Source organism: Geotrypetes seraphini, chromosome 1 (assembly GCF_902459505.1).
Source record: "Geotrypetes seraphini chromosome 1, aGeoSer1.1, whole genome shotgun sequence".
In the NCBI taxonomy this organism is placed as follows: Eukaryota; Metazoa; Chordata; class Amphibia; order Gymnophiona; family Dermophiidae; genus Geotrypetes; species Geotrypetes seraphini.
The window spans coordinates 310,204,500-310,231,226 of record NC_047084.1 but is presented as its reverse complement, the minus strand read 5'-3'; the positions used below and the strand labels follow the sequence as shown (position 1 = coordinate 310,231,226).

At 41.4% G+C, this 26,727-nt stretch overlaps 1 protein-coding gene across 35 annotated transcripts in view; it reads right to left on the bottom strand.

Annotated features, from left to right (window-relative positions):
• Positions 1-26,727, bottom strand: part of ANK2 (ankyrin 2) — a 958,369-nt gene that overhangs the window by 172,362 nt on the left and 759,280 nt on the right. For 18 of the 35 annotated variants that reach the window (XM_033955859.1, XM_033955893.1, XM_033955875.1 and 15 more), the window contains 3 exons: positions 24,714-24,725; positions 17,590-17,692; positions 4,340-4,443 (listed from right to left, as the gene is read on the bottom strand). In XM_033955859.1, the coding sequence (XP_033811750.1) occupies positions 4,340-4,443; positions 17,590-17,692; positions 24,714-24,725 (219 nt within the window). Of the gene's footprint in view, positions 1-4,339; positions 4,444-17,589; positions 17,693-24,709; positions 24,726-26,727 lie in introns of all 35 variants that reach the window. The other 17 variants (XM_033955821.1, XM_033955771.1, XM_033955999.1 and 14 more) reach the window with 3 other exon arrangements.

The following is a 26,727-nucleotide window of genomic DNA, read 5'->3' as shown; positions in this document are numbered from 1 at the left end:
TCTATAGATCAATATAGAGGACGTCTTTTCCTTCATTAGACTGGGATAGCCATCCAGATGATCACCCGAAACTGGAAGAACTCTGATCGTTTAAATTTTTTGTTCTGGTGGGCAAGTCTTTGCTCTAGTTGTAGCTGTGAAAAGATGAACGCTGAGAATTTGGGAAATGGTAACATATCTAAATTGATATAGGGCCCATTGACATCGTATGTTACTTCATTATAATCTATTATTAAATGTGAATCAATTTTTGTTATTGTGGTAAATATCCAGGGGGGGTTATTTCTATTATAAATTGGTTTTAAATATTAATACTTGGGGTGGGTGGGAAGATATCAGTATTTTGAATGGGGTAAAGTTTTTGCGGTAATAAATGTTTTTGTGCTTTATTGCATAATTATTGGGTGCGTGGGGGGGAAATGGTTGATTGTGAACATGTGTAAGTTGAATGTGCTTTTATTGGATAATTATTTGTTACATTTGTTGTAGTGCACTATTGAAGTTTTGATAATTAATAAAGTTTAAAAAAATAAATGGTGACCACAGTGCCCCTCCCTTTCCTCCCCTCACAAAACCAGATATTCAGCACTGGCACCTGGACAATTCATAGACAACCCCGCAAAAGACAAAGGTGCGCGCCGACAACTGAGCACAAGACGGAGGCGCGCGCCGAAGAAAATTACAGTTTTTAGGGGCTCCGACGGGGGGTTTTGTTGGGGAGCCCCCCCAGTTTACTTAATAGAGATTGCGCCGGCGTTGTGGGGGGTTTGGGGGTTGTAACCCTCCACATTTTACTGTAAACTTAACTTTTTCCCTAAAAACAGGGAAAAAGTGAAGTTTTCAGTAAAATGTGGGGGGGTTACAACCCCCCAAACCCCCCACAATGCCCCCACAACGTGGCGCGATCTCTATTAAGTAAAGTGGGGGGGTTCCCCCCACGCTCCCCCTGTCGGAGCCCTAAAAACAGTAATTTTCTGTGGCGCGCGCCTCCGCGCTGCGCTCAATTGTCTGCGCGCGCCTTTGTCCCAGTGCGCTTTTGACCTGACACCCACCTGGACAATGGCTGGTACTAAATATCCAGATAGCATGTATAGAGCCAGAGTTGTCCAGATAGTAGATAACTCTGGCTCTATATTCTGGCGTACGATGCCATGGACTCATAACCTGCATGCTGCCGCTTGCATTCCTGTCTAATGTTCGCCTATGTTGTCTAATGTCTGTGATCTTACTGTGGACAACCATTTGTAACCCGCTCTGGGCTCCTGGGAAGGACAGGCTAGGAAACGAATAAATACAATAAATTCAGACTGCTATCTGAATGGCAAGCTAGCTGAAATTTGCCACTATTCAGATACTACTCAAGACCACCTGGCATCATGGGGTAGATTAAAAAAAAAAAAGAGTGTCAAAATTTAGACGCTGGGATTGGGAATGCTAAGCATGAACTCTATAAAGATGGTTCTGCATGGAACTGCCGTTAAAGGACACTGGCGTGAGTCTGCAGTTTCACACCAAACTTTAGATGCAAGCACTTTCTAGATCAGGGGTGTCAAAGTCCCCTCCTCGAGGGCCGCAATCCAGTCGGGTTTTCAGGATTTCCCCCAATGAATGTGCAGGATATCTATTAGCATACCATGAAAGCAGCGCATGCAAATAGATCTCATGCATATTCATTGGGGGAAATCCTGAAAACACGACTGGATTGCGGCCCTCGAGGAGGGGACTTTGACACCCCTGTTCTGGATCAAAGGCCAACGTAAGAGTTTCTGCCTGTTGAAATGTAACACCTTCTATTCTATAACCTGTGCACCAGACTCCTAGGCATGCCCCTGACACAGCCACGCCCCCTACAAATCTCATGTGACTGAATCGATGCCTGCAATTTCTAGAATAATGACTAAGGGCAGCTGAGGAACGTAGGGAGAGGGGAGACATGATCGAAGCGTTTAAGTACCTCACGGGACGTGTCGAAGTGGAAGATGATATTTTCTTTCTCAAGGGACCCTCGGCCACAAGAGGGCACCCGCTCAAACTCAGGGGCGGAAAATTTCATGGCGACACCAGAAAGTATTTCTTCACAGAGAGAGTGGTTGATCATTGGAACAAGCTTCCAGCGCAGGTGATCGAGGCAGACAGCGTGCCAGACTTTAAGAATAAATGGGATACCCATGTGGGATCCCTACGAGGGTCAAGATAAGGAAATTGGGTCATTAGGGCATAGACAGGGGGTGGGTAAGCAGAGTGGGCAGACTTGATGGGCTATAGCCCTTTTCTGCCATCATGTTTCTATAATCAGAAAGTTCTATGACATCACAATGCAGGTGTAAAGAGCCAGTGTACTTGTGTGCCTAGGGGCCCTCGACAAATTAATCCTGCCCTGCTCTATAGTTTCAGAGCATATGTTTTTCATTGCTTGGCCACTGCATACATGATAATTAGACAGAAAAAGCTCATTATTAACCTCTGATACCATAATATAGTGCAGGGGTGTCCAATGTCGGTCCTCGAGGGCCGCAATCCAGTCGGGTTTTCAGGTTTTCCCCAATGAATATGCATGAGATCTATGTGCATGCACTGCTTTCAATGCATATTCATTGGGGAAATCCTGAAAACCCGACTGGATTGCGGCCCTCGAGGACCGACATTGGACACTCCCTGATATAGTGCATCTTGGATAGTTTCCTTCTCTTGCAAAGAAATTGTGAATTCAACATTCCTTTCTGTGTCCACAAGTAAGAATGTGAGGGTAAAGCCTGAAGTTGGATAGTTTCTGAGCTCTTGCATTAAGAATTGACAAACTAGATGGACTTCACAAACCCTATGGTTTGACTTTTCTATTTTACTGTGCCATTATTTCAAAGCTAGATTATTGCAATGCATTGTATTTAAGAATGACAAACTGTGAGATGTAAAGCTTTACAGGATGTTCAGAATGCTGCAGCGTGGTTAATTTGTGGTGGAAGCAAGTTTGATCATGTGGCACCTTTGTTGCGATAGCTTCATTGGCTGCCAGTAAAATATAGGATTGTTTATAAATTTCTTGTGTTGATTTTTAAAGCTTTACACCATGGTGTCCCCTGATATTTGATCCAGATGTTGAAAATAGATCAACCATCCGAGATCAGAGGGGACTCTGCGACGACTAGTGAGCGAGGAGTTAACTACAATATATTATGCTAGAACGAGACCTTCTGTGATTTCAGTGGCAGGGGTGTCTTGGTGGAACAATCTGACAGGATCACTTAGGGTAATTTCTGATATTCAGAAATTTAAAAAAGGTGCTGAAGATGACTCTCTTTGTAGAGGCTTTTTTTTTTAATGAAAGATGATTTGTGCTAATTATGTAGAATGTATTTTTAAGTATTGTTTATTTATTGTTGAATTGTCTTAAAATTATGGATGTATCATATGGACCGCTTAGGTGTACAAGTTTTAAAATAAATAGATGCATAGCTTTTGTTACTGATATCACACACACAAAATCTCAAACACTCTCCCTTCCCCGCCCCCCCCCCCCCATCCTCCCCACCAAACAGCAGCAACAACAATGCCTAGGGCCTTCTCTTCCAAAGTGTCAAATGATCCTTTTGGTACTTATTTTCAGTATTGATCAGAATTTCCAAGGATAGGCACTGCAGATATCAACTTCAAGGGTGTACATCAGGGGGTGCCCAAATGGTCGATCACGATCGACCAGTAGATCGCAAAGGCAACGCGAGTCGATCGTGTTGCCTTTGCAATCTTGTTCTTCCTGCCTCCCTGAGCCAGGCCAGGCGCATACAAACGCCGGACCCGCAAGCCTTCACCTCCGACGTCAATTCAGACATCGGAGAGGAAGTTCTGGGCCAGCCAATACTACTACTACTACTATTTATCATTTCTATAGCGCTGAAAGCTGTACGCAGCGCTGAACATTTTGTTCTAGCACTGATCCCATTTATGCAGTGAAATCGAGTTACTAATAACTGGAGTTAACAGTAACCTATGCTGATAACTTTGCTCCCTCATTTAGCAAGTATTTATTGCCTGAAGATGCGAAACTAGGGGCTCCTTTTACAAAGGTGCACTAGGGCCTTAATGCGCACAATAGCACGTGTTAAATTCTTGAACGCGCTAGATTTTTGGCTACATTTTCGGTACATTTTTGGCTGTTACATTTCAATAGATTTTCGGCTACTGCGTGGTAATTTTGTGCGTGCGCTAAAAGCCTTAGCGCACCTTCATAAAAGGAGCCCTAGGTCTAACTTGAGAATAGGAAGAAATGATGCCTGAACCTCCCATGTTGCACTACAAGCACCCCATTTCTTGTCCACCTTGATTCTTTAATTGATGTACTCACCCAGAATGAATGGGGCTAGAAGAGAGTGCTATGTTGTCCAAATTCTCTGTGCCCCAGCTGAGGCGGTATGAATTTCTCTCTGGTTCCTTGGCCAGAAATGAAACCTAGAAAACAAGCCCCCCCCAATCAGAAAAGAATTAGAAAAGAATTCACAAACACACCTATCTATCTAGCATATTTCCTTTTACTCATGAGCTGGGTGTACGAGTGCAATCTAAAAAAAATCTAAAAAGATTAATATTACAGACAGGCAAGATTTTGGGAGGTCATTTCAGAAGGATTAGGCCACTGGTGTAGTAAAGGGGGGTGGGGGCGCCTCGGGTCCCACCTTGGTGGAGGCATTGGCACTTCTCTCCTCTCCGCCCCTCCCCTCCACACTCCTTTCCATTCCTTCTCCGCCACGCGCACGCCTTTACTTCCTCCCCACCATACCTCTAGCTCTTTGCTGGCGCGAGCAGCAGTTCCAACCTGCTGCTCGCATCAGCCTCTGACGTTACTTCCAGGTCCCGTGACTAGGAAATGACATCAGAGCGAGAGCCGATGGAGATGCGGGCAGCAAGTTGGAGATGTTGCTTGCACCGGGGAAGCTATACAAGTATGGGAGAAGGGAAAGGGTGGGTACCACTGCCCCAGGCGCCTCCCACCCTCACTACGCCAGTGGATTAGGCACTGTAAAAAGCTCATTTGCATGTGTCCATAACCATGCACCGCAATTTTAGGGCTCTTTACTACACAGAGGAAATGTTGCAATCTGTGTGCACAAACCATGTGCTAAGAAATGTTATTTTTCCACAGGAGGTGCATGTCTGGGGGCTGAGAGTCGGTGTTTCTGCACTAATCAGCGCAGCTACATTGCCACCCACTGATTAGCACAGGATAAGTACATGAGCACTTACCGCCTACACACCCGATTTTGTTTGGGGATCACACGCTAATTTTTAATAATGGCTGCATGCTAATGGCAATATTAGCAAGTGGTAATTACTTCAGCTTATACAGTAATATTCTAATAGACAGTGAATGGGTTAAAGAATCTTGGAACTTCAGAGGTGACACTCATAGGACAAGTTTAGGTTGTGAGAGTGAACTTCCACCATTTCTCTTCACTAGTTCCATTTGTGTTGTTATTTGTCTCTTATTTTTTTGTATTTTGTTTTTCAAAGTGCAGTAAAGTGCATAAAAAATATATTTTTGAAAGATATTGCACAGTTTCCGCAGTGGTATATAAATACTTAAAACTTTATATCCAGAAAAAACATTGCATATCAGTAACTTAGCTTTTAGTCGCGTCGGGGAGGGAAGACGATGCAGCCAACACGATCATGTTTCGCCGGGTAGGCTGTTTCAAGCGCACGCCCCCCTATACTTATCACAACCTAACCTGGTCCTATGAGTGTCATCTCTGAAGTTCCAAGATTCTTTAACCTATTTACTATCTATTAGAATATTAGTGTATAAGCTGAAGTATTTTGGTTTTTTTTTTAGCTTATCTTGGAAATACTTTGAAATAGCTGTTCCTTTAAGTTCTAATATTAGCAAGTGACCATTAATTCGGAAGATGGAAAATCGGACATTTTCCAGCTATGGTAGAAACAGCCTTAGCATATGGGAAACACTAAGGCCACTTTCTTCCATAGCTTAGTGAAGAGACTCCTTACAAAAGCTGTTTCTTATATATGTATGCACTGTTTGAAAGGCGGAGCTGTCTGGGCAAGTCTGCAAATTATACATTGATTTGTATATTTAAAAAAAATACATGTATATCTTTAAAAAAAAAAAAAAAACCCAACCAAAAAGCATTTGGCATTTATGAACTCTCTGCAACTCCATCTTCTGCCTCCACTCCCGTCTCTCCTCCCCTGTCCATATTGTTGGTTAACTGCTACTTTGGTTTGGTTCTCCAAATCCTGAGAAGTGACTGACAGGCCAACTATTTTTTTTTCCTTGCTGGCTTTTAAAACCAGTTCAAAAATCTAGAAATGTGGAGTTTTGGAACACAGCTCCTTAAATGGCTCCCTTTGGACAGATTGTTTTTGATTGTATCAGAAGAATTTAGCATCACCAGACCCACTTTATGGAATGCTCTCCCTGGTTTCCTATGCCTGAAACCATCATTTAAGACACATTTATTTAGCAAAGCCTTTTCTTTATATTGAAGGTTAGATTTTATCAATCTCAAAAATCATATGGTATAAGCTTGTAGGGTAAGATTGGGTTGGTCTGTAATTGTTTTCTTTTATGGATGTAATTTTCTTTCTTTCTACTTTGCCTTTACCTCTATTAGAATTATTGTGTAAGTGTTACCATACTGGGACAGATCAAAGGTTCATCAAACCAAGTAACCCATTTCCAATAGTGGCCAATCCAGGTCACAAGTACCTGGCAAGATCCCAAAAGAGTAAAACATATTTTATGTTGCTTATCCTAGAAATAAGCAATGGATTTTCCCATCTTAATAGTGGCTTATAGACTTTTCTTAAAGGAATTATGCAAGTTTTTCTTTAAACCCTGCTAAACTAATTGCTTTCACCACATTCTCTGGCAATGAATTCCAAAGTTTAATAGTACATTAAGTGAAGACATACATATTTTCTCTGATTTGTTTTAAATTTACTACTTAGTAGTTTCATTGTGTGCCTCTTAGTCCTTGTATTTTTGGAAAGAGTAAGCATGCAATTCACTTCTGCCCATTTCATTCCACCCAGTATTTTATAGACCACTATCGCATCTCCTATCAGCTATCTCTTCTCCAAGCTGAAGAGTCCTAGCCACTTTAGCCTTTCCTCACAAGGGAAGTCGTCCTATCACCACTTTCTTTTTTGTTGCCCTTCTTTGTACCTTTTCAAATTCTGCCATATTATCATTGCGATGTGGTGAGCAGAATTTCATACAGTATTCTAGGTACAGTTGACCATGGGGTGATGCAAAAGCATGATAATATTCTCATTTTTGTTTGACATTCCTTTTCTAATAATTCCTAACATTTTAGTTGCTTTCTTAGCCACCGCTGCACACTAAACAGAGGGTTTCAACATATTAGCGATGATACCTAGATCCTATTCCTGGACAGTGACTCCTAATATGTAACCTTGCATCATGAAGCTATAGTTTGGGTTCCTCTTCCCTACCTGTATCACTTTGTACTTGCTCACATTAACCCCACTCTCCAATTCTATAAAAGAAATTAAGAGCTCCTTTTACTAAGGTGCGCTAGCTTTTTTAGCACACGCAGGATATTACCGCGCGCTAAGGGCCTGATTCTCTAAAAGTGCGTCCCGATTTTAGGCAGCTGTAGGCGTCCTACAGCTGTCTAATCAGCCAATCGGGATGCACGTTTTTTTAAAAAAAATGCTCCCCAGGCAGGCCGCCTATATTGAAGGCAAGGCCCGCAAGACACCTAGGCCCTGATTCTGAATAGGACGCCCGGGAGAGGCGTCCTATTCAGAATCGGCCTAAACTAAACCCCGATCCTGTAACCGGTGTCCATGTTACAGACACGGGTTAGAGAAACGGGTTAGATTAGACACGGCCCGCTACACTTATCGCGGCAAGGGATCTCTCTGCCGCTATAAGTATAGCGGGCCGCGGCCCCCTGACCAGGAGGGTGCCCAAACCCTCTGCCCGAAGACGCCCCCCCCCGACATTACCGATCCCCCCCCGACAATATCGATAGCTGGCAGGAGGATGCCCAATCCCTCCTGCCTGAAGACGCACCCCCCCTGGCGCTAACCCCCCCCCCCCCAAACCTCCACTCCACCAAACCTGTTCTTAGAAGGGTCTTGCACGTCTTGAGCCGGCAGGCATGCCTTGTCGAAATTAAGCAGCCCGCCCCTTCCCGGCCCATCCCGCCGAAGCCTAAGGCCTGATTGGCCCAGGCTCTAGAAGCCTGGACCAATCAGGCCTTAGGCATAGCAGGTCCGCCCATCCCCACTAAGTCTAAGGTCTGATTGGCCTCTAGTGATGACATTTTTTATGTATATTTTTTGCAAAATTGCCGTTTCCACTGTATATGTCTATGTGTTTTTCCTGTGGCCTTATAAGCATTTTACAAATGGATTCACATTAATTGAGCCTTTTGTAAAATACACTGCATATTGAGAACTTGGATATCTCCTTTTCTATCTGGTTAAGCATTTTGAAGCAAGAGTTGGCATTACAGTAGTCAATGATTAGAGATTCATGTGCAAAACACATGCACCATGTCCAACTATAATGAAGAGTCATAAAAAATTTAAATCATCACCAAGGAAAACATAAGGAACAGAGAATGTGAACAAGTGTTTTCATGATACTATGTATGTTGGACATGCCTATTTGGCCTGCTTGCAGCAAACTATTTTGGTCTTATATTTTGACCTGTTTTAAAATCACAAATATGTATTGAAATTGACTTTTAGTAAATGCTGGCACAAATTTATATGGATAACTTATCTGTATAAAGTGATTCCTCCTATTTCTTGATCACGAGTTATCCAGAGTGGCTGAACTTCACCACTCTCCATCTAACTTTAAACCCTGACCTACCTGTATAACATTTGGTTGCATAGCACCTTACATGGATATGGCCATATAGGTGCCAGCAATTTATTTTTAAAAAATAACATTAATTTGGTTTCTGGGGAATTGTAGCCTGCTGGTTGCCATGACAACTCTCTGGCCTGCAGTGTTGCTAGGTCATGTGTTTCTTTTGACTCTTGTTTTTTTTCTTAATACTTTGCTGGTTGATTCCTAGATACACTCCAATCTGCAGTCTGTTTAGTTTTGTAGAGTTGCAGCCTGCTGATTCCCAAACTACCCCATAGCTGGTGGTGACATTAAGTTAAACTTCCTTTCTAGTGCAATAGGAACATCAGTCTTGAACCTGTGGGTGGTAAACCTCTGATTACAAAATCCTGTGTAGAGAACCTCATTTACATTTTTCTACTCCGCCTCCCATCACTCTGTGCTGTCCTGTAATTGCTCAGTTTTTCTCTCTACCCTTGAGATGGTCGGTGCCTGTCTGTTCTGCTCATGTTTATTTTTTCATTTAAGACTGGGTTTTTATCCAGTCGTGAGGCTTTTCAGTGCTGCAGAGGATACCTGTTACGAGACATCTCTGGCTACAAGAGGACAGACTTTGAGGGCAGAAGTTTTAGCCAAGAGGCAGCCTGATTTCTAGTGCACTTGCTTGGCCTGCCTGCACTAAAAGTTCGAGAGCTCAGTGACCATTCCTTTGGGAGCAAGGCTCACTCCAGGTTTTGTTCACAGACAGCTTGCGTGAAGGCTGAGTGGCCCCTTGGTGGGTTTTCACCAGGATTGGGTGCTATGCTTCCTCCCCCCGACCACGCGCAAGTTCCAGTGGGGGTTTGAGGTCTCAGTCTGGCCGGTAGGGCTGAGGGGCAGTCTGAAGCAAGCTGTTCAGTTTTCCAGGCTTGTCTGAGGCAGTCTTCTCATTTCTCTAGCTGCAGTTTCAGCTTAGGCAGCTCCCAGCATCTGCATGTCACAGTGAGATAAATCAGGGAGGAAGGGTCTCCAAAAGTGGGTTTTGCAGGTTTCTGGAGCTAGGAACCTTAAAACCTATTCCCAAATGTTTTGACTCTTTATCTCCCACAGATCGTTTTTGGAGCCCAAATTGCTGTCGCAGTGGCCATCTTAGATTTCCCAATTTTAGAATAAAACATTCCTTCTGATTCAAAATATCTTGACTTGACTCTAAATCATTCTAGGAGGATTTCTCAAGCTAGGTTACCCAGGAATCTTGCCAGATTTGTGCTGCTTGGCTGCGGAAGACCGTCTATGTCCCACATGGCATGTGGGGGGAGAGGGGGAGCCACTAGCTTAGCCTCCTCTAGACCCTCTGGGGTATGGGGTACCAGATGGCTCGAGATCCAGGTCAAAAATCCTAGTTGGAGATGGGAAATGGGGTAATTGTGTCCCTGGTGAAGCGCAGTCACGTGTCTACCATTAAACCCCTGAAAGGAACACACGAGCGCCTGCAAGGGCCCTCTGGATGTCCTAAACTAAACTAAACCTTAAGTTTGTATACCGCATCATCTCCATAAAGATAGAGCTCAACACAGTTTACAGGTAATTCAATAAATGAGGGAAGGACATAATAAGAAATTAGAGGTTCTGAAGAGGATAGCTAGCTTAAAATGAAACAGGGGAAACAAAACCACAAACTCAAAAGCACAGTCGTAGTGACATTCACTGCTTTACGACTTCAAATTTAGCAGCCGCGTTTAGAGGGTGCGTGTATCTTTATGTATTATACGGTTTTTCTAATACACCCGTCGAAGACTCACAAGACTCCTGAGGCAGGCCGGTTAGGCCGAAACATGTGCATGTTGGGTCATTAAGTCATTGGATGAATTTATGAGACTTTGGATGAATAAAGGCATTTGAATTTATCAGATGAGTTGAAGGACACTTTCTTTGGTGCGCACCATTCTGATTGCGACAATTCCACTTTGGTTCTGAGGATAGCTAGCTTTACATTTTAAATAGATAGCTTTACGTTTTGGAGAAAAGCCAGGTTTTCAGATGTTTCAGATCCTGATCCGGATTTTGCTCCAGAATTTATTTGCATGATATATGAAGCACACTTGAATTGCAGTGGTGCATAGGTTCTTAAATAAATGACAATCTGATCTAGAATCAGAAAATAATATTAAATATTGAACTAAGGCCAGTATTGGGCAGGCTTGCATGGTCTATGTCTGTATATGGCCGTTGGGGGAGGATGGGCTGGAGAGGGCTTCAATGGCTGGGAGGATGAAGATGGGCTGGAGTAGGTTTTGATGGAGATTTTGGCAGTTGGAACCCAAGCACAGTACCTGGTAGAGTTTGGATTCTTGCCCAGAAATAGTTAAGAAGAAAAAATTAAAAAAAATTAAAATTGAATCAGGTTGGGTAGACTGGATGGACTATTCGGGTCTTTATCTGCCGTCATCTACTATGTTACTATGATTAGGTGAACAGACCCGACCTGAGTCTACACATAGCATTCTCCCCCATCAAAAAATCACTTTATAACAAACATTGTTACAATGGCAACAAAGTTGCAGATCAAAACATATAACACTAACATTCTACTTCCAAAAACAACTTTCTCTTACTCACAAACCTGATCAATCAGCTCAAAAGAGTATACATGAGTATGTTCTTGCCATCACTACCTCCAAGCAACATTCCAAATCATGCTCTCAAAATAAGGCAACTCCATGATTACTCATAATTGGAAGAATTGGGATCACCTTAGTTTTCCTTTTTGGTGAGCAAGCTTATGTTTAATTTATAAATATGAGAAAACGAATGCTGACATGCTGGGGCACAATAAGATATTCAAATTAGTTTGGGGTCCATTGACGTCTTTTGTAGATTTGCTATAGTTGTCCTTTATCTTTATTTTCTGTTGTTTTTCACCCACGCATCCAGGGGGGTGGGAGCGGGGGTGGGGGGGTATATCTTTTGTTTTGGTATTATTCCTGTTGGTAATGATAGATGGGGGAGGGAATTTTTATCTTTTGTATAGATACTGATTGATTATAAGTTCTTGGTTGATTATCATTATTTGTATATAAATTGTATTGCACTTTTTGTTGGCATTAAAAACTAAACAAAGTTAAAAAAAAAAAAAAAAAGGCAACTCCATGACACAGTTCCTAGAGTGATCTAAATGGGATTGATGATTTTTAACGTGTTAGAATGCTGTTGATTAGTCAGTAAAAAAATGACGTGGGTGAATAGGTTATATTCTGCTGCGTCATCTTTACAACTGAATGGCACTAGGAATTGCGGCATGTTAAAAGTAAAAAGAAGAAAAAAAGTTACTGGTGGTCTCGACAATAGAACGATAGACTCATGTCGAGTTTAGATTAGTGCCATCACAGTAAGTAGTGGAATGTTCTCCGACTCCCTTCCCCCGATTTAGATCACTATAGGAACAGTGCTGTGGTGTTGTGTTATCTTGAGAGCATGATTTGGAATGTTGGTTGGAGGCTGATTGATCAGGTTTGTGAGTAAGAGAAAGTTGTTTTTGGAATTAGAATGTTACAGTGTTATATTTTTTTGATCTGCAACTTTGTTGCAATTGTAACGTTTATTATAAAATGATTTTTTTAAAGGGGGAGAATGTTGTGTGTAGATTCGGGTCGGGTCTGTTCACCTAATCGATGGTAATTTATTTAAGAACCTATGTACTTACATGGTTTTTATACAGGGCTTTTTTCAAGAATTGTCAGCCTTCCCCAGGGTTTTGGTATTCAGGATCTAGTCTGGGGTTTGATGTTTGATATGGTTAAGAATGTATGATAGTATTTGATGTTGTGATTGATTGTTTGTGTGTATGTTACAGGACGAAGCTTGATTTGGTTGATAAAGTAGGAGCACTTGGTGCACATATCTTCACTTATCCCCTGAAGAAGCCTAGGCTGAAACGTGTCCCATTGGGATCAGGATTTTTTTCCAACAAAGCTAAGTCTTTCCTTTGGTTTTTGATTTATAAGATGTATTTATTATAAAATACATGCAAATAGAAAAAAGACAACAGAGAAAAAAAAGGAAAAAAAAATGAGGTTTTTTTTTAAAAGACAGATGATTAAAAAGATGTCCCATTCAATTGATCAGCTTTGTGCTGTTTGACATGATTTGAAGGGTGTCTGAGGTCTTTTTCCCTCTTCTCATATACGAACCTACAGCCAGGATGTACTTGATTGATATTTCTTTATTGCAGATGTGATCATTTAAATTTGGAGACCTTTTGCAGCTCTACTTTTTGCTGCTGTCTAAAGAGGGACCATGGTCTCAGGCTACTTTGTCATCTGGGATTACTCACACGGGGCCTAATTGACCTGGAGTGCTTTGATCTTACAGCTCTTGAGTGTGCAGCCTTAGCACGTAAAGGCTATTCAGAAGTGGTTATTGCCAATCTTCTAAAGTCCAAGAAGCAAACATTAGCCGCCTATGTGAAGGCCTGGAAGTGCTTCCAGGGCTGGTGAGCACAGAGGAGTGAGAACCTGGTCACAACTTTGATTTCTTTGCTTCTAACATTCCTTCAAGATGGGCTTGAAAAAGGCCTACTAATTGGCTCCCTCAAAGTAGATAGATCTTTTGTGCTTCAGAACCCAGAGTAATAAAAGGTTACTGGCCTCTCACCCAGATGTGTCTAAACATTTGAAGGGAACATTATATTTGCATCATCCAGTACATCAACCTTTTCCAATGTGGAGTCTTAATCACGTTCTGCGAACTCTTACTAGAACTCCGTATGAGCTTTAGGAGTAGGTGTCAGTGATGGACTTGACAATTAAAACAGTGTTTTTAGTGGCGTAGGGTTACCATAGGGCTCCTGAAAAAGTTTTACTTCCACTGAAAGCAATGGAAGTAAGGAGGACAGCTAGAAACATTTGAGCTTTACTTCTATTGAAAGCAAATGGAAGCAAAACCCAAATGTCTCAATCCATCCTCCTTTTTCTGGAACCATATGGTAACCCTATAGTAGCAGTCACATCAGCATGCAGGTGTCTGAACTGCAGGCTTTATCCTGCAGAGAACCTTTTCTCAGATTTTCAGAGATTGGGGTATTACTACTTACAGCCCCCTCTTTCTTGCTGAAAGTAGTCTCAAGTTTTCACGTCAACCAGGAAGTTCAGTTGCCTGCCTTCATGCTCTCGGGGTCCAAAAAAGTGACAAATGTTCTGAAATTGCTGGATGTTCAAAGAGTGTTGCTTCATTATCTGGAAGTGATGAATGAATTTCGACTGTCAGACCATCTCTTTGTGCTGGTGGGTCCTAGCGGGCTACAGAAGTGATCATTTCTAGATGGATTTGTATGGCCATTTCTTCTACTTATATTGTAAGTGGAAAGAGATCTCCTGTATCCATAAAGGCACATTCCACTAGAAGCAGAGCATCCTCCTGGGCGGAGTCTAGAGCAGTTTCCCCTGATGAAATTTGCAGTACAGCTACATGGTTCTAGTTCCATACTTTCATGAAGTTTTATAGGGTGGATGTAGCGGTCAAATTGGATACCGCATTCAGTTCTTCAGTACTCTCAGCAGGTTTATATGTCCCACCCTAGATTCTAGGAACTGCTTTGGCACATCCCACAGGTTCAAGACTGATGTTCCTATTGCATTTCTTTCTAATAGATAGGAACATCAGTCTTGTCAGATGTTCATTAGTCAGTATTAACGGATAGCTTGTTTCTTTCCTCTGTCCAGCAAGGTCAAGGATAGGGGAGAACACTTAAATTTTGAAGAAACCAGGGAGGTATCTTTCAGAACACCAACAATGACTTTTACAAAGCCGTGGTCGAGGTTTCTACGATGGGCTGGTGAGGTAAATGTTTAGATGTTCATAGAATTCCTATAAGTGTTGGAGCATTTACCTTGCCGACCCACGGTAGAAACCCTAATGCGGTTTAGTAAAAGTATTCCCAAGACTGTTAGTGCAGGTGGCACTCAAGTGGTGGCTTATTTGTCCCACCTCGTTATATGTTACAGATGGAGAACAGACTTCTCAGGGAGAATCCCTGCACCCCTCCATGTTATGTTTCTTCTCTAGGGCTGACCATCTGCTTTTATACAAACTGAGGAAATACAGGACAACTCAGAGTGATGGGAGGTGGAGCAAAAAAGGAAATGAGGCCCTCTACACAGGATCTGGCGATTAGAGGTTCACAACCCACAGGTTCAAAACTGATGTTTCTATTTACTAGAAAGAAGATTATCAAGGTAAGTACCTAATCTTCCCTGAGCCCCTTGCTCTCACCTTATCACATTTTCCCTTGCCCCAGCTCTTGATGGAATAAAGAATGGAACAGCAGTTACTGGTTTTGTTTTGTTTTACCTCCTCTGCTAATAAGATATCCTATAATAAATGAGAAACTGACTATAATTTTGAATACCAATGGTAAGAGAGCTAATGCCATCCACAAGTTGCTCAGAAAAAGTGAAACTCTGAAGGGAGGTGGATACCTTCCCTTGGTAAAAGAGTTTACCATCCAATCATTGCATTTGTTTAAAAGGCATCACTCTTTAACCAGGTAAAACTTCAATTATATGAAAAAATGCTTAATCGACAAAAATTGTTCAAAACTCTTATATATAAGAAAATCTCTTGTTTGCACTTATCTGTGCAGACTTGCAAAGCTGTGAATATAAGGGCTCTGGGGTCTCAACGTGGCCCCGTTTCGATAAACTGCTTCAGGAGACCCAATATAATGCTGCACACTGGTGTAAATGTATCTTCCCAAGAGATGATCGTTTGTCAAAATTTGAAGAATCCAAACGACCGTCGTTTGGATTCTTCAAATTTTGACAAACGATCATCTCTTGGGAAGATACATTTACACCAGTGTGCAGCATTATATTGGGTCTCCTGAAGCAGTTTATCGAAACGGGGCCACGTTGAGACCCCAGAGCCCTTATATTCACAGCTTTGCAAGTCTGCACAGATAAGTGCAAACAAGAGATTTTCTTATATATAAGAGTTTTGAACAATTTTTGTCGATTAAGCATTTTTTCATATAATTGAAGTTTTACCTGGTTAAAGAGTGATGCCTTTTAAACAAATGCAATGATTGGATGGTAAACTCTTTTACCAAGGGAAGGTATCCACCTCCCTTCAGAGTTTCACTTTTTCTGAGCAACTTGTGGATGGCATTAGCTCTCTTACCATTGGTATTCAAAATTATAGTCAGTTTCTCATTTATTATATATTTACTTCTCTGACTAGCATACATATATGTCCCTGTAAGTTCTCTTGACGCAGTAATAAGATATCCTAGGCACCTATCACCCTTCTCGGTAAAGAATTATTTCTCATATTTCTCGGAAACCTCTCCAGATTCATAACACTTCATCCTTGAAATATTTTTTTCTGTGAGAAATGACCCGTTTCTGGCACACACTTCTGAACCCTGTCATATATTTTCATATTTTTACCATATCCCTTCTGTTCCTCCTTTTCTCCAGTTAAGCACATTTTGAGTATCTCAGGCCCTATATCATTTATGTAGCCCTTTCTGTATGACTCTTTTTGTTTCAGTATCTAGGTGGGATCTCATTTTGTACTGTAAGCATATTGTTAGAGTTTAAAAAAAAAAGTTTGGACAAGTTCTTGGATGAAAGGTTTATAAGCTATTATGATGAACGTGGGGAAATCCATTGCTTATCCCTGATATAAACAGTATGGAATCTAGATTGTAAGCTCTTTTGAGCAGAGACCGTCCCTTCCATGTTAATCTGCAGAACTGTGTGCGTCTGGTAGTGCTATAGGAATGATAAGTAGTAGTAGTATCTACCCTTTGGGATCCTGTTGGGTACATATGACTGGTCACTGTGGGAAACAGGATATTAGATGGATGGACCTTCTTAGGTTTTATGTTTCCCTGTTGGCCTGAAGTTAGCTACTCAATGTAATAAGACATCTTAGATCACTACTTCTAGGTCCATTTCCTGTTTAATAGTATACAGTTCTAAATGATAAATAACTACAGTAGACTCTCAGTTAACCGGCTCCCATGGAGATTGATAGATGCCAGATAAATGTAGTTTCTGGTTGCTTGAGAGTTATTATTAAAAATAGGCCTAACTAATGCTATACCCCATACTATGCCATACCATAAACTGCTCCAGACGAACTATTGGATAAGCTGGGGTGAGCTTAGATGGCAACTTCAGCAGTTGGAACCTGCCATGGACTTTAGTCTATGGCCCATAAATATCACAGAAGAGACAAGTTAATTTAATCATGTATTTTTAATGAGAATAACTAATGGGTAGACTGGATGGACCATTCAAGGGAAAATGCCTGAAGTATGGGTATTTAAATCACTTTTTCTGCCGTCGTTTACTATGTTACTGGACACGTGGTAGACAAAACATGGACGTAATTCAGGTGTGGCGTGCCAAGTTTACACTTAAATTTCTGCCAGAAATTGATTTTATTTTCATTTTTATTTAAAGCATTACAGTATTTCTTAGATTTATTTTCTCTGGTTGCTTGAGAGTTCTGGTTAACAGAGAGTCTACTGCAGTAGTGTTTTGTACCCCAGATGCATGATTTTGTATATTTTTTAACACTTCTACTCTTTTTCCAAACTCTTTATCAAGTCCCCTTTTATATTTGTAAAGGCTTAGCATTTCACTTCATAAGTCATCCAATGGAAATTTACATGGCTGACCTACTTCTCCAGAATCAGCATGGAGCTATCAATGGCAATACATACAAATTATCACATAAATAGCTTAAGTACACATCCATACCTGATGGCTTGGGATAACGATAGTGTCATCAATCATGGCGCTGTCCCTCAGATAGGAGGTATGGCTCAACGTGTGGGACCTGTCTGAACTGAAGGATCGCAGGCTGGTAGGTTGGCAGTTTGCCACAGAGACACAGCAGCAGTATTGATTTAAGGGGGGGGGGGGGGGTGAAGCAGGCAGGAGAATGCAAAAAGTGCTCTATTAACGAAGGATGCAACTTCCAGGGCAAGTATGCAACAACTATAGCCTCTTATCGTACACTGTATTGTCTGTCACTACAGTGATAGACAAATAGGTATTAACTAGTTCCCAGTCAATAAAACAGAAAAGTTGGATCTAAGAAAATTTGGTTATATTTTCTTCTTCATATCATTGCATTAAATTAGTCAAGGCACATTTTGGAAAGACCTAAGGAGACCAGATTTCTTTCTGGGTCTTTGAGAAATCCTTGTCAAAGTTTTCCCGTCTCATATCAGAAGAATGTAGAAAGTAGGTTTAACTCTACATAAATAACAGTTCTTTCTACTCTGTCCCCTGGAAGGTACACACCATAGTGAACAGTGGTCAGCACATGCTTCCTGTAGAAAACAGCTCATTCCACATATCTACCGGAATTTTAAAATTTTCTTTCACAAAGAAGAAAACACTGCACCGAGCCCCATTGAAAGCCTTTGTTAAGTGCAATCTCGGGAAAGGAGCAAACAGAGTGGGATAATCTGACTGGGTAGCATGGTCATTTCCTGTGGCATACTGATGCCCGTCCCCAAACTTGAGTGATACTTGACTGAAAACAGAAGGGTTTTAATGAGGCCCGGTGTGTGTGTGTACTATTTTTTTTGCATCTACACATGCATTGCATAACAATGTTCCAAAGCAAGAGGCGGGGCATGCACATCAAAGCTGAACCACTTCTCACCACATGCTTAGACTGAAATGCCAAATTCCAAAGAAGAATGGGCTTTCTGCTGCAGATAGGTTGGTGGGGATTTTTTTCCCAGATAGTAATGAGAAGCTATACTTTTGTTAAGATGAAACTCATGAATAGTTCCTTACGAAGTCAGTTTTGTGTGCTAAGCCTCATATAGTGGGCTGCTTATTATCATGTAATTATGGGTAAATTTATAATCTACTTAATTGGAAAGTCCTGTGCATGTTTCTAGGCACAAACATACAAATCATTCCAAATTTCATAAATTGTGCTTGAATAATGGCAATTCTATCAACTGGTGCTTTAATGGTGGGTGCCAAATATACAAAAATAAGAAGGGCTGGAGAAATAAGCTCAATAACCTATTACCAAAATATTCACTCGCTCCAGTAAATTAAACACTAACCACCTATTTTACAAAGGTGTGCTAAACACGCACTAAACACTAATGAGTTCATGTTATCCTATGGACGAGTTAGCGCATGCGTTGATTTAGCGCATGCTAAATGTGCACTAAAACGCTTAGCGCACCTTTGTAAAAAAAGGGCCAAAGGCCTTCTTTTACTAAGGTGCATTAACCGATTAGTGCGCGCTAATCGATTTAGCACGCGCTAAACGCTAATGCGTGCATAGTGTTTAGCGCGCGCTAATTCGATTAGCGCGCACTAATCGGTTAATGCACCCTTAGTAAAAGAGGGAGTAAGGATGATATAGCATTATATACAAATATGGGAAAAGATGGACAAAGCCTCAGATATTACAGGGGCAACAGCCACTGGTAAAAAAAAAAAAAAAAAAAAAAGCAAAAGGTAAACAAAAGTGAATTTAAAGATTAGCTTTACTTTTGAAACATCCTCACAATTACTAATCAGTCCTCATTTGCAGGACTTTATCTTTATTTTCCTTCCTTTTTCATTTCTTTCCACTCCCCCCCCCGATGTGTTGCCCATATATGCACTCTTTTTTTGCTTTAATTATTGTAGTTCATCCCCCTCTCCTTTTATACCTGTATTGAATTTTGTATGCATATATTAATTTGTTTTAATCTATCATGGTGTTCCCCCCCCCATTTTTAAGTTTGTAATACGCTTTGAAATATCTGACAATGCATGCACATCAAATTTTAATAAAAACTTGAAACTTGAAAGTGGGAAAAACCTTCTTATCACAGAAAATCAAAGCACAAAAACTGTCTCTGCATTAAAGATAGAGTTGGTGCATCAAAACTGTAGTAATAGTAGTGAAACTTAACTCAAGTAGTCATAGCAGTACTCAACTGAAGAAAATCTTTGATTCTGATTCCCCTTAATGGTGACCATTGTTCATGGCGATCTCAGTCGCTGCTTCAGGGCTTATGGGATCATCTGTGAAATCAAACCATCACCATCAAAATTTCAGCTCCCAAAACAGTGCAACTCAGCCATGAAGTTCATGAACCTTTCAAGGTGCGGTGAGAGCAGTTCATAGCTGAGTTGCACTGTTTTGGGAGCTGAAATTTTGATGGTGATGGTTTGATTTCATAGATGATCCCATAAGCCCTGAAGCTGCGATTGAGATCGCCATGAACAATGGCCACCATTAGGGGGAATCAGAATCAAAGATTTTCTTCAGTTGACTACTTGAGTTAAGTTTCACTACTATTACTACAGTTTTGATGCACCAACTCTATCTTTAATGCAGAGACAGTTTTTGTGCTTTGATTTTCTGTGATAAGAAGGTTTTTTTCCGCTTGTGTGGATGCTTCAAAAGTAGAGCTAAGTTAAATAGAAACATGATGCCAGATAAAGGCCAAATGGCCCATCTAGTCTGCCCATCCACAGTAACCATTATATCTTTCTCTTTCTGAGAAATCCCACATGCCTAACCCAGGCCCTCTTGAATTCAGACATAGTCTCTGTCTCCACCACCTCTTCTAGGAGACTGTTCCTTGCATCTACCACCCTTTCTGTAAAAAAATATTTCCTTAGATTACTCCTGTGGCTATCACCTCTTAACTTCATCCTATGCCCTCTCATTAAAGAGTTTCCTTTCAAATGAAAGAGACTCGACTCATACGCATTTACATTATGTAGATATTTAAACGTCTCTATCATATCTCCCCTCTCCCGCCTTTCCTCCAAAGTATACAGATTGAGATCTTTAAGTCTGTCCCCATACGCCTTATGATGATATTATCAGTGGCTGTTGCCCTGTAACATCTGAGGCTTTTTCCTTCTTTTCCTTTATTTGTAAATAATGATGTGTCATCCTTAGTGTTTAATTTACCAGTCAGTGAATGTTTTGGTAAGAGGTGCTAAATACTGTATATACTGTACATAGGTTATAGAATAATGGCACTTACACATGTCAATGGTGCATAACTGTAAAGAGGTGTACATGGGAAGAGAGCATGGGTAGGCCATGCTTGAGATGCACGACATATAGAATACTATCAGTTATACGCATTGCATGGCATACTTAGCATGCTAACTGATACCAGCCATTGTCCTGCTGTGTGTGTGTGGGGAGGGTACCAGTGGCATAGTAAAGGGGGGCGGTCTGCCCCAGGTGCCCTGGTTGGGGTGCCAGCACCCATCTTCCTCCCCACCCCCACTACCTCTCGACCGCTTCTCTTCCCTCATACCTTTTTAACATTCGCAGCATGAGCTGCGACCCCCAACCTGCTACTCGTGCCAGCATCAGCTCTTCCTCTGACATCACTTCCTGGACCCACACCTAGGAAGTGACATCAGAGGAAGAGCCGACGCTGGTGTGAGCAGCAGGTTGGGGTTGCTGCTTGCACCGTGAATGTTAAAAAGGTACGGAGGAAGGGAAGGGGCAAGTGTGCATGGCAGGAAGGGGCAGGGAAGGAGCGGATGGGGGCAGAGAAAAGGGCGGGGGTGCACCACTGCCCCAGATGCCTCTCACCCTTGCTACGCCACTGGGAGGTACCAAAGTTTTAGCTTGCCAATGAGTTTTTCTGATAGTGTTCTATAACCTGTTAAGTGCCCTTAAGTGCCACAATAAAACTGGTGTTAAGCGCCCCAATGTGGCTCTTAAATCCAGGCACTAAGTTATAGAATGGCCCCCTATAGGGGAAATTCTATAAAGCGTGCCAAAAATTAAACCCCAAAATACTAGGCATTGCATGGGAATTCTCTGATGGAATCTGGCTGCCCAGATTCTGATACAGAACACTAGTGTAAGTCAGCATTTATGCATCAACCTTTAGCATGCCCACTTATGCTTTGTCTATGGCAGGCAAATAATTGTGAGAGATGGCCATGTCCTGCTCATGTGAACACCCTTCCTTGCATTTGCATGCTACGCAAGTTGCTCATTAAGGGCCTGCTATTCAAAGCAATTGAAGCTGGCAGGAGGGACTCCTGTTTGCTTAAATCACTTGTAGCCCCCTAATCCCCAATATTCAGCTGAATATAGGCTCTGACTGCCCAAGTTAAAAGTGGGTAGGTCAGGAGCATTTCAGGGGGTGGTGTTGGAGAGGAGCCGGCAGTTATGCAGGTACTGGTAATATTCACTGCCAGCACTCACATAGCTAAGCAGGAAAATTTAGGCCAATCAGAAGCTGGATACCAGATAGCACTTGCATAACCTTTGTTGTTGGTTCTTAGCCCCTGCAATTCCCCTCCAAGCCTCCAAAAAAATCCCCCTCCTTCCCTCCCCTCAGCCCATGCAATACAGAGACTCCCCATGAAATGCTGCCCATCCCCCATATACAAGTTTACGTAGGTCCCTCTGGGTCTAAATTTGCCCCCTGGTGGTCAGTGGGGGTGGCGGGAGCAGGAGTGAAACCGACTCACTCCTATCTACGGCTGCCTGTAGAAAATGGCTGCCGACACCTCTCACAGCAGCCTGATGGTACTACAAAAGTGCCATGAGCTGCCATGAGAGGTCACTGTTACCATTTTCTACAGGCAGCTGCAAAGGGCAAGTTTCGCTTCTGTCCTCATTGCTCCCACTGAACCAGGAAGAAAAGGTAGGCCTGGGGATTGGGCAAGTGTTCTGGGAAGGAGTGGACTTCTGCAAGGCACAGGTGGGGAGAAGTAGAGAGGAAAAGAGGGGGCTGGAAGGAGAATCATAGAGAATAAAAAACAAACACACAAAACAAAAGCTTATGCGGGTCCCGGCAGATATTCAGCTGCCACTTATATAAGCTCCGTCAGCGTTTCCTACTTATATTAGCTCCTGGATATGGGCTACAGCTGCGTTTAAAAATAATTCTGACCACCATGGGCTGAAAAATGGCTGGTAAAATTACAGAATACCACTTAGCGTCCAACTAATACTTACAAGCATGAATGTAACAGGTTCATGTGTACATGTTAATACTCTATAGTCTGAGCACAAAAATAGTACACACTTTTAGGCACTCATGTTACAGAACAAGGGAGTGTGTACCTAACTGTAGAAGTGCAAATTAATCCATTTAAATTGGACGGTATAAATTAATTGTGTTATCACCTTGCAGGTTACATTCATATCTTTTGAAAAATTAGGAGATAATGCAATAAATCTGAGCTAAAAAGGTTTCAAGTCAGTAAAACATTTCAGGATATCCCTAATGAATGTGCATGGATTTCTCTAACCTCCACTTTATGTGGCATCCTATTTTACATATGTAGCTCTCAACTAACACCCCCTTTTACAAAACCATAGTGCAGTTTTTAGTGCCAGTTTAGCGGTAACAGCTCTGATGCTCATAGGAATTCTCTGAGTATCAGAACTGTTACCACCACAGCTGGCGCTAAAATCCGCACTACAGTTTTGTCAAAGTGTGTGTGTGTAAGGGGGGGGGGTAAGCTTTTAAAAATTGACCTTAGTCAATACACATTTAGCTGGGTAAAAATTATCACGTACAATTACATGATGTATTTTTTTGTATAGAAATAAAGGTATAAAATGTAATCCAGTAAAGAAACATCACCTTATATTCTTATTTTTTCTTTTTGTGCATTCAAGTAGACTAATCCACTGAACACAGCATTTTTCTATCTCTGGTGGAGATGGTTTATTTTGTCTTAAACTCGGTGCTCACCCACAATATTAAATTTTGGCTTCACCCTCCAAGAGGTTTCACAGCTCTTGTGCAGATTATGATTCTTAATCCAACAAAATATACCTATTTGTTTCAACAAATGGAATTGGCACCAATTTTAGCAGCTTTTCCCCAAGAACCAAACCCAAAAGAAAATGTCCAGGCTTACAAAAATTTATTTTTACCCCACCCATCCTTACTGCAAGTTCATGCTCTCTTATAGGTTATCAAAATGTTTCTGAGATTTTCCCTTTGAAGCAGAAATCTTCCACTGAATGATTATGATACTAATCTACAGCTTTCACATCAGTTCATAGATAATCCCATGAATTCAGATGACAGAGTTACCAATTTCTTGCCATTTAAACACTGATTGTTGCTTGCACTTCCAAAACCCATTGAATGTTAACTGCAGGCCAATGAAAACAACTTCAGCAGGACACTCAGGACCGTGCCTTTGTCACAGGACATGGGCTGAGGTGGTCCTGATTTTATCCCATACCACATCTGGATTTCTAGTCTTGCTTTCTAGGAAATTTGGAGCTACTAGTTCATTCAGAACAATAATTGACTCAAAAAAGTTTGAACTTGTCCTATGCTGATTTTGCTAAGCAGTAGAACCTCACCAGCTCAGAAGATAATTTAGCAGCAATAGACCTCATTCTTCATTCTCATAAAGTTTCACAATCCATGAAGAATGCCATGCAGGGCTTGCAAGATGTCTGCTCTAATTTCATCCAGGTCGCAGGTCCTCTGCTTCAAATAATATCATGAGTTGATAAAGGATGTAAACACTGAATATTGCTGGGACCTGCATAAGCTCCAGCAGCCAGCCTCACCGAACTCAGCCCTCGATATTCAGTGCTGGTGCTCAGACATGGTTCAGTACTGAATATCTGGGACTAATCTAGTTGACAACGGTCGGTGTTTAAAAAAAAAAATGCCGACTGCTGCCAGCTAAAAATCGGCTGGATGGTGTTTATGCGCATAGCTCTCCTAGTACAGCTTTATAAATTTAGCTATCTAGTGTTATTCACTGGCCTTGCACAACTAATGCTACTTTAGAGAACACACCTTTGGTTCACTGGCAGACCTGCAAAATGGATGAATTTCTATGGCTCATGCCAAAGGAGTGCAAGGGAAAAGTGATATCATACCTACCTTGGCATAATGCTATGGAAAGCAAATTGAAGAAGGTTGGAGAGAGGTAAGGGGAAAGTATAAGGTTACAAAAGAAAATTAAAACCATTTCCATTGTCAGGGAATATACATTTAGGGCCTGATTCTGGAAACAGTGCCTGCCGCAGTAGGTGCCTGCAAAATGGGTGCCTACCGCAGGTCAATCCCAGTAGGTACGGTTTCCAGAATTGTATCTATTTACCTCTACAGATGCCTTAAATGTAGGCCAGCATTTTGCAGGCCTACATTTAAGGCAGGGATCTCAAAGTCCTTCCTTGAGGGCCGCAATCCAGTCGGGTTTTCAGGATTTCCCTAATGAATATGCATTGAAAGCAGTGCATGCACATAGATCTCATGCATATTCATTGGGGAAATCTTGAAAACCCGACTGGATTGCGGCCCTCAAGGAGGGACTTTGAGACCCCTGATTTAAGGCATCTGACTCACGCCTACAAGAAGTGCCTAGGCACGCCTATGACCCATAAGGCCTCTTCCAGCGTATACCATGCCTACACCTGCCTTAGGCATCCACAGGCGTGCCTAGACGTCTCCGTATGCGCATGAACAATGCCTATATTATAGGCATCCTTCGCCCCATCAGTTTTTAAATAAAAACATGTCCTGATTGGTCCATTAGACTACAATCGGGATGTCATTTTTAAAATCAGACCCTTACAGGATATAAAAATGTTGCTGGTTGAAAAAGAAGCATTATTGGAAATATTACCAGAAGAGGTTTTACATTTAGCTGGTGGATGTATAAGTCTGCTAGCTTTGGATTTTGATAGGTAAGACTAGATTCTGTAAATGGTGCCCAAATTTGGGCACCCCCCCAAAAAAAAAAAAAAAAAATTAGTGCTGAACATTGTTCTGTATATGGCGTTCCAAGTTGGGTACTGTTTATAGAATAACCGTAGCACTGAGATCCATGCACTACTGAAACCTTGTGTAAATCTGCATGCACAAATCCCTTGAATTCTATACTAGTGTACACGCATCTTTAGTGAACACCCCTGACCTGCCCATGCTCCTCCCATGGCCACACCCCCTTTTAGTTACATTGTAAAAGATTTAAACACACATTTTTACAGACTAGAACTTAGCAAGATGCATGCATAAATCCAAATGATTGCAAATTAACTGATTATCATCACCTACTCATTGGCTCATTATTCAAATTGTGTGCATACATAAATTTGTGTGCACAATTTTGGGCACCATTTATAGAATCCAGGGGAAAGTGGTGAACCCAAGAAAACTCTAACCATCCCAGCCCTATCCATATCAAAGTCAGGCAGAGGCAGCCTTTAAGTCCCCGCCCTTTTGTTCTCTCCCCTCCTTTCTTTTCTATCCAAATATTGTACTTTTTCCCCTTTTTCCTTTCATTCCTGTTCTAGTCTGCGTGATTTGTGTATATTTGTAATGTGTATGTTTATTTTTATATTTTTATGTATCTCCCTTTGTTTTAATATGCAAACTGCCTTGAAGCCTGATCTGGTGGGATATCAAATTTTTAATAAACTTGTAAACCTGATAATCTAAATTACGCAGACACTGCTGATTTTTAGCAGGCCAAAACTAAATTGGATAGTACTGTTGGTGATGACCCTACAATACATATATTCAGTGCTGTTGATTATACGTATTGCAATACTGAATAACCATATTAATTTATATGCTAGAGCTGGTGCCATTGAATATTGTTGGATCCTGCCTATCAAAAATAGTGACATGCAAAAAGATTAGTGTTTCTTACACACCCACTCTTGTGAGATCATATCAATTTGGTAATAAGAAAAATTTCTTCCTAGATATTTTCTATTATTTTTGCTGCATGAATGGCTGAAATCAGCCAGGCGTAATACAGAGAAATGTACTGCCAGATTTGAAAGTCGTGTAGCGTCTGTGGTGCTAATTCAGAATTTAAAGAAGAATGAGAAAAAAAAAAAGGCAGGAGCTTTGATAATAAGGACAGTAATTATCTGTGCACTATAAT